Source organism: Amblyomma mixtum, chromosome 10 (genome assembly GCF_055824585.1).
Source record: "Amblyomma mixtum isolate Tamu chromosome 10, ASM5582458v1, whole genome shotgun sequence".
Lineage (NCBI taxonomy): Eukaryota > Metazoa > Arthropoda > Arachnida > Ixodida > Ixodidae > Amblyomma > Amblyomma mixtum.
In genome coordinates this window covers 94845095-94853305 of record NC_143021.1, presented here as the reverse complement: position 1 = coordinate 94853305, position 8211 = coordinate 94845095, and the positions used below count along the sequence as shown (strand labels likewise).

The following is an 8211-nucleotide window of genomic DNA, read 5'->3' as shown; positions in this document are numbered from 1 at the left end:
ATAAAAGCGCAAATTCTATTTCAGCAAATTGATTGTCATAGCTGCTGGTATCCGGAAAAGATACTGATTGGTTTGTTGTCTCCCAGGTGACTGCTTTCTTTCATTTGGTTAGCGTGGCACGTCGCACACTTCCGATTTATGTCAAAGGCTACCTTCGTTACGGTCGTGCGAACGGCTGCGAAGAATGCCTTCTACAGGCGCACGCACTTTCGCACCTCTACCGTAAGTGCCCAGGTCGGACATCCCTAGGCTATGCTTGGCATTTCGACTACCAGACCATGTGGTGGCACCTGATAGCAGCATCGCAGTGTTTTGAGCGAGTTGGTTGCTCATAGTGGCTGGAAATTTTTCACACAACAATTATGGACAAGAAAAATGTCACAAACAGGCGCACAGACAAACAAATAGAAAAGTGTCCGATTTATTAGAAATATAATTTATCACCGCTGCGTTTCGAGTGGGTTCGTTGCTCATAGCGCTAAAAATTTCGCGCAGACAACAAACAATAATAAGAACGGAGAGACACACAGGCGCGAAGATAAGCACATGAAAAAGGCCCGATTCATTAACGATGTAGTACAGCATCGCTGCGTTTTGGCGGTGTTTGTCACTCATAGTGGCTGGAAATGTTGCACACAAAACAAACATGGGCAAGATAGGGGACACACACACAGGCGCAAGGATAGACACATGGAAAATGGCCCGATGCATTCGATATGTACTTGAGCAGCGGCTGGCCTGGAAGAGTTAGGGCGTTAAAGTCAAGTGCCTGGGCTGGCATGCTGCACGCTAGGAATGGTAAATTGGGCATCTGTTGCGAGACTGTTCGCTTCAACAACGAAACAAGCTTCATCGTCACTGCTATCAATTGTTATCGGGGATGCATCATAAACCTGGGGCGTCCGCGGTTCCTCACTACAATTTCGAACGCCGAGTGCATCTTTTATATCACCAGTGCCGTTATTAGGCCGACCAGAAACTCCATACTCAGTGTCCTGGTGAGAGCGCTCATTTACCTCCTCTTGGCACTGGCTGTTGCCTGCACGGGTCACACCATTTCTGTCGCGTGAAGCCCCAGCTGAACGATCTGATATTTTCACAGAAACCAAATGGCTGCACCTCTCAGGATCACTCCTGAATTCCAAACAGTCTGGCCAAAACAGGGTTCGATCCTCCGAGTTGCGGAAATGAGAAACAACGCACCCGGGCTCCTGCAGGGTTTGCGGTGCGCTCGTTTCAAAGGAAATGCCATAAAAAGAACTGCTGTCACAGAATGAATTCTCTTCGGGGTTGTCTATAATCTGCTGCGGACTGCGCACCGGAGATGTTGAGGGCGTCCTTCTTGCAGAAAATTCATCAAATATAGAAATAAATGTCTTGTCGCCGCTTTCTACTGCCGCCTCAGGCTCGTCGCTATTGCTAGACTGAGCATTTCCACTGGCCACTCCGAGCCCCTGCAAGCGTTGCGGTACGATGTCTTCAAATTCAAGGCCATAAAAATAACTTCTCTCACAGGATGCATCCTCTTCTGGGCTGTTTATATTTTGCGGCGGAGTCGGTGCAGCAGAAGGCGAGGTCTTCCGCCTTGCAGAATATCCATCTAGGCTAGCTAGTAATGTCTCGTGGTCGCTTTCTGCTGCCACCCCAGGGGCTTCGCTGTTGCAAGACTGAGCACTTCCACGGGCCACTCTCCGGTATTGTACAACACGGGTCATGTTTGAGGTTTCCGAGCTAGGCGTGTTCGGAGTCTTCAAGTGCTGTCGCTCTCCGCCTGTCGAAACGAAAGTAAACAAAAACAAGCAAGTTCTTGTTAGCACAAAAACTCTAAGGACACTAAATCTGCTTACGTGGAGGAATGCAAAATCATGTTTTTGGGAAAGGAAAGATTTTTGAGGAAAGGGTGCAGTAGCTCTAAAATTTCGACATCGCGATGGAGACCTTACCCGCGCCTTAAAGCATGCAACTGAAGGTACTTAAGTCCGCTCTGAACCCCTGTTGAAAGCTAGAATCCAACGTCACACCTCGACATGTCGGTGGACACCTAAACCGCACAGTAAGAAAAAAAATGTCTCGGAAAGCATGCAATTGATGGTGCTTAAATCATTCGACGGAACATCTGTCGCAAGCTAGCCTCCAGATTGATTAAAATATTGAACCTATATACAAAGAGAAACGCAAAGATACCACCCGGAATGCTGTATGACGAATGCTTCGTCAAACTTTCGGTGAATGTATTCGGGAATACTGCCACCCCATTGAGGTCAACCAGTGATGACATCACCTGGATTTCTTCTGCCGCTAGGTAGAATACAGCTGGCATATCTTTTTCTCCTGAGGGATGCTGCCAAATTTGCATTCATGATCTTAGAGAACCAGCCTAACCCGCTCAGCCCCTTTCTTATCCTACTTAGTCAATTCTCATGGTCCGGATGTGCGGTCACTACCTGCCTTAAGTAGACGGACCGACGCTTTCTGCCGTCTCCAGGCCAACCGCCGTGCTCGGGAAGACTGGGATGGCAACTGCCACTCCATCCGGTCTGTCCGGCAGTGGGCAACAGCCTGGCGCTTTCTGCGGTCCCTGCTTCAGGTCGGCACCAACCGGAGCGCGGAGCGGCCATCGACTGAGGAGTGCATTATCGGGCACTGGCGGAGCAGCTGGCCGACCACTTCTCCAAGGCAGCCAAACCGGGCCGTAGCCTCTCGCTGCCCCCCTCCCCCCATACCCAGACAACACAATGCTGCCCTCCCGTGCCTCCACGCTCTGTATGTGCGACCACGCTGTGCAACGAACCGATCACCAACAACGAGCTCTACAGGACCCTCAACCGGTCCAAAAAGAAGAGCGCTCCTGTGGCAGACGGGCTCACGTTGCAGATGTTTCGGAACCTGGATGCCCCAGAAAAAAACATTCGCTGTGGCTTAGCTTGGTTAAGCCCGGTATTTGCGAAAGCAATATCCGTACCTATGCCATGGTGCAGCTGGTAGTTTAGCTGGTGGTGGTGCTTATGGTTAGACTTGTGGTGATGCATCGGTTATACAATCCAATCCTATCCAATCCAATCCATTCCAATACAAACCAATCCAATCCCATCCAATACAATCCACTCCAATCCAATCCACTTCAATCCAAGCCAATGCAATGTAATGCTATCCAAGGCAATTCAATCCAAACCAATCCAATCCAATGCAATTCAATGCAATCCCCCACAATCCAATCTACTCCAATCCAATGCAATCCAATCCAATCCAATTCAATACAATCCAATGCAATCCAATGTAATGTAATCCAAACCAATGCAATCCAATCCAATCCAATCCATTTCAATCAAATCTAATCTAATCTAATCCAATCCAATCCAATCCAATCTAATTCAATCTAATCCAATATCATGCAATCAAGGTGAAATGAAGGTCAATGGTGGTCACCGCCGCGGCACGATGGTGGTCACCGGCCGCGGCACGGCAAAAGCGTGAAAGTACAAGTAGTATTGCTTTCGCAATAAAAGCTCGCCTGCTGGTCGTGTTCAACGACATCTGGACAGGTGGCACCTTACCGACGTGTTGTATCACAGCCTCATGGCCCTCATGCTCAAGCCCAGCTAGCCATCCAGGGAGCTCTCTTGCTACGGACCATCTCGCTGACCTCCGCCGCCTGTAAGACAACAGAGTGGGTGGCCCTCTAGCGGCTGACCTGGATCGCAGAGGTCGCCAGTTTCCTCCCCGAGAACCAGACAGGGTTTTGGAGGCATCAATGCACAGCATACTCTATCGCGGATGTGAAGGCCTCCCGCTCGGAGACGAAGCATCATGGAGACGTCCTCTTGGACGCCCAGTCGGCATTCGATTGTCTGCTTTACAGCATCATCGACACGGAACTGGACGAGCCGGGGGTGACGGGAAACCTACGACGCTTCATTACCTCCTTTTTATTCGATGGTTTTTTGCAGGTACGGGTAGGGGCCACCATAGCACTTTCCACCTCATCACCTCCGGGGTACCTCAAGGGATCGGTCCTCAGCCCCTTGCTGTTCAACCTGGTCACGGCAGGCCTCCCCATCTCCATCCAGCAAGGTAACTGCCACAAGGTTCTCTGCTCTGTATGCGCGGACGATGTGGTTCTCTGGGTTCGAGAACGGAGGAGGAAGATCACCTCAGCTAGACAGCTGCTCCAGCGTGCTCTCAGTGGGATGCAGAAGTTCCTGGTGACCAAGGGGCTGTCAATCTCAGCCACCAAGTGCAAGGCCCTGTTCGTCAATCTGAGGGGAGCACGAGCCACGGCTCAGATTGCTACAGTCAACATCAATTGGACTGACCTCCCTTGGAAATCCTAGGTGAAGTTCCTCGGCCTCACTACCGACCATTGGCTCACCTGGATCCCTGCTGGCAAGGCCCTCCTGGCCAACTGGATTGTGTTGACCGAGCAGCGCAACGCCTCCTCGCCCGATACAACGGCTGCACCCCACCTGGGCCATCCGACTGTTTCAGGCAACGCCCACATCAGCCATCCAGCATGTATTGCCTCTTGTCCCCCTCCGGCCTACCCGCCCTAATCACGTGACTCTCCCGCAGTAGATGAATTCATCGCCCACAGTGATCGCAGGCACTGGCCATCCTGGCAGATGCGGGCGTCCATGCGCTGAGCTCCCTGCTGCTCCAAAGAGGCCTGATGCACATGGACCCGCTCTCCCACGTTCCAGACGGTGGGGCCCTCCGTTAGCGTCTGCAAAGCAACCCCAACTCCAGGATGGGGAAGCTGTCTACATCCCATGTGGAGACACTTGGCACTCCCTCGGGGCGCCCGATCCTCCCTTCCCTGCTGAATATCCTGGGCCTTGATGGAGTGACCAAACGCCGCTCGCCTCCTACCGCACTCCGCTATAGCACCGCAATCTTCTCGAATGAGTGCAGATGTTCAACCCTCTTCTAAACCGACAGCTCGGTTCACCGCTGTGCACGGGGCAGTGACTCTGACGGTGCCCCACTCGGAGCAGACCCGGACATGCAGGCTCTCCTTCTCGGGCAGCTCCACAGAAGGTTATAGACCTTCCTGGCCCCGTTATTGACCTGTGTGATTCTCGACGAGCCCTCGAGCTCCTGAGCAAGCCCAACATCTCCCAGACCTCGACCCGCGTCCTTCGTTCCCAGCTTCACGCCCTTGATGTCGCCAGACGTCTCTCCACTGGCTACCTGCCCATGCCGGCTATCAAGGCTACAAGGATGCCGACACTTTTGTGCAGAGCAGCCCACAGCAACAGGCTGTCTGTGACTACGAAATAACCGCCACGACTTTACCCGTCCGCTACTCGAGCAGGTGGTTAAGCCACCCCGACAGGTGCATCGCTGCATACCGGCCCTTCCACCGACTTTCCGACAAGATCCCTCGCCGGGAACGAGCCCTTCTGCTGCGACTCTGCATCGGCTGCTCCTGGACGCCAAAGAGCAAGTTCGTCTTGGGCCTGACACCCTCCCCTGCTTGCGCATCGTGCGGTGATGCAGGCACTTTGGGACACTTCCTGTGTGCATGCCCAACATTTGATCTGCACCGTCGCCGTCTCTAGCAGGTTACCGGGCTTTCGGACTGTCAGCCGACACGGAGGACCAGCTCCTGTTCCCGGCTCGAACCCACCTCCCCGTCCACCTCGTCCTATTGGTATACCTCGAGGAGACCGGCATCAACGCCCAGCTCTAGGCCTACGCCCCCCCCCCTCCCCGCCTGGATCTGTGCCCCCCTAGACCTGCGGCCCCCTAGAGCTGTGAATCCTAGGACCTGGACCATGACAGCAGCAAGCAGCAACGAAGTCGACGCTGGCTGCACCCCCCTCTCAACAACCCCTCCACATCTCCTTTCCCCCTCCCCTAGATGACAAGAGGGATCCTACAACCGAGGGTAGCATAACCCGCGTCCAGTATACTCTCCCAAGAATACCCCTAAAGGCGTAGATATAGTCCGACGTAACGCGCGCGCGCGCGCGCGTCAGTCTCCGCGACGTTACGCTGGCGAAAAGCCGACGTCTATACTTCAACGCAACGACGCAGTGGACGTAACCAGCGCCACCCGGCGCAGACCAACGTCGCCGACGCGGAAATAGCCTCTCGGCTATTTCTCGCCGACCACGCCAGGCAGCGTCCGCAACGTATCCCAGCATTCTCTGCGCGCAGAGGCAATGGCGGCGTGCAGCTACAGCGGAAGCGGCGAGCCCTCGTGTATCGAGAATACAATGGACAGCGCCGAGCCGTCAAGTAGTGTTGTGGAGCGGCTACTGGAGGGTATCCGCGCACATCCCTGCGTCTACGATACGAAACGATTAGATTACAGGGATGTGGAGAGGAAAGCAAATGCGTGGGAGGCGATCCGCAAGCTATGCGGCCTCGACACAGGTGAGTGTCTCATTGACTCGACATTTGCAGTGCATACTGTGCACTGCCTGTCTTAATGCACGGATCGAAGACGTGCAATGCCTTTATTGTTTCCCTTATGCGTGCTGCTTTCAGTGGCCGATTGCCACAAACTGTGGAAGCGCCTGCGGGACAGGTACACGAGGGAGGCGAAGGCAATCGACTTGGCGACGCGGAGCGGCAGCGGCTTCGTGTCGAGGAGCACCTGGGAATTCTCCGCGGCGATGGAATTCTACAGAAATTGCGGCCGTCCAAGAAAGTGAGCCTTCTAGCGGGTGCTTAACGCAGTGGGGGAAATGACCGAACGCCTTGTCTTGTAGCTAGATTAGTTGATCAGAGTGCGAGATCGAGAAAAACACCTGCTAAGTCGTGCACCGTATGTCTGAATGTGCGATAACGAGAAATAGCTCGATTACCACTTTATTTATGTACTGGAACGCGGTGCCTAGATTTACTTTAACAGTTTCGCGACCCGCACGGAACATGGAAAGAATTTAAAAATGTTTGGGAATGCAAGCGAAAAAAAGAAATACTCACAAAAAGCGCACTCGATCTGGATCACGCTTTTATAGTTTTCAGTTGAAGTTAGAAAGTGTGCAAAAATTACTAAGCTCCACTGCTGTGCTGTATATGTTGTTTAGGTCTTGTTACTGGTGTGCATTACAGAAAAAAATGTGATTTTCAGTAAAATTTATAGCATTCACTCTTGGTTGCACGTTTGTGTTGTGGAAGAAGCAAGTTTTTCAGGTTCAGAATGGAATGCTATGCATGTATCATTTGAAAAGTTTGCCATGCTAACTGGACCTCACTAGGTGCACCACTTTTCGAGGTAATCAAAGGAAGTAGCTTGGGAAGTGCACGGCAGCTTATGTCACTTGTCTTTCTCTCCCGAAGAATTATTTGGTGGTCCCATCACTTCTCGACATATCTTCTGTCTGCCTGCGTTTTTAACGTGTTTTTCTTTGCTCGCATGGAGTCTATAGCTTGTCAGGGTTGGGAAGGAAAGCTGACTTGCCACTAAGCACAGCATTAGAAAGTTTTGTTTTAATTGCAGGCAGTGCATTTTTCTTTTTCATCCTAAAACATGGTGTCGAATTAGTGACATGTATATTTGTTCCTTTGTTGCAGAACTGTGTGCAACCTCCAAAAGCCCCCGGCAGTGGCAGGAGGGGACATAGATACCTCACCAGAGGTTATCTTCAATGAGATAATGCACGGCAGAGCATCGCCTGCTGAGAGCATGCCAGATGTGCCCGCAGCACCTGTGCCCGCAGAGCCGCCTAATCCCGAGGATGAGCCTGCTCCTGGCCGGATGGCACCACCCCTCTCCCAGCCAACTAGGGAGCCATCAGCAAAAAAAAGAAAAGGGGGTACTGATGCCTTCGAACAGCAGGTACTGTCCCACCTGCAGCACCAAATTTCAGAGACTGAGGCATTTGGCCTATCAGTTGGGCTGACATTACAAAGGATGGGGAGACAGGCCGCAGCCAGGTGCAAGGTGCGGATCATGGAGATACTGGAGGAATGCGACGGCTGATAAATCATAGCAGCTTTTTTTTTGTTGTTGTTGTCGGGTAACACACGTTAGCGTGCTCCATGTTGAAGATGTAAAAAACAGCGCAGCGACGACGGACAAGACAGCAGGAAGAAGGAAAAGCGGTGACTAACAACGGAGGTTTATTGAAAAACCATCTATTAATACCCTCCAAAAAAACCACCTGGACGCGTGCTACCCCACAGTCAGTTCTAATCATAGGAATCAAGATGCTTAATCTCACAGTCATGGAGAAGCACCGAGGCAGTGCTTACACACGT

At 52.2% G+C, this 8211-nt stretch overlaps 2 protein-coding genes across 3 annotated transcripts; one reads left to right on the top strand and one right to left on the bottom strand.

Annotated features, from left to right (window-relative positions):
• Nucleotides 1-403: 403 nt before the first annotated feature.
• LOC149326462 (uncharacterized) lies at nucleotides 404-4868 on the bottom strand. Of its 2 annotated transcripts, none has more exons than XM_089562763.1 (2): nucleotides 3555-4868; nucleotides 404-1771 (listed from the first exon to the last, which is right to left on the bottom strand). In XM_089562763.1, the coding sequence occupies exons 1-2, from the start codon at nucleotides 3760-3762 to the stop codon at nucleotides 762-764; spliced, it is 1218 nt and encodes a 405-aa protein (XP_089418889.1). In that variant the 5' UTR covers nucleotides 3763-4868; the 3' UTR covers nucleotides 404-761. The 2 variants fall into 2 exon arrangements, 1 of the variants encoding a protein (XP_089418889.1); XR_016286103.1 differs by lacking the exon at nucleotides 404-1771 and adding an exon at nucleotides 1828-2886.
• Nucleotides 4869-5935: 1067 nt separating this feature from the next.
• LOC149326461 (uncharacterized) lies at nucleotides 5936-7939 on the top strand. Its single transcript, XM_089562650.1, has 3 exons — nucleotides 5936-6378; nucleotides 6493-6655; nucleotides 7525-7939. Exons 1-3 carry the CDS (start codon nucleotides 6165-6167, stop codon nucleotides 7931-7933), a joined length of 786 nt encoding a protein of 261 aa, XP_089418776.1. The 5' UTR covers nucleotides 5936-6164; the 3' UTR covers nucleotides 7934-7939.
• The last annotated feature ends 272 nt before the right edge of the window (nucleotides 7940-8211 follow it).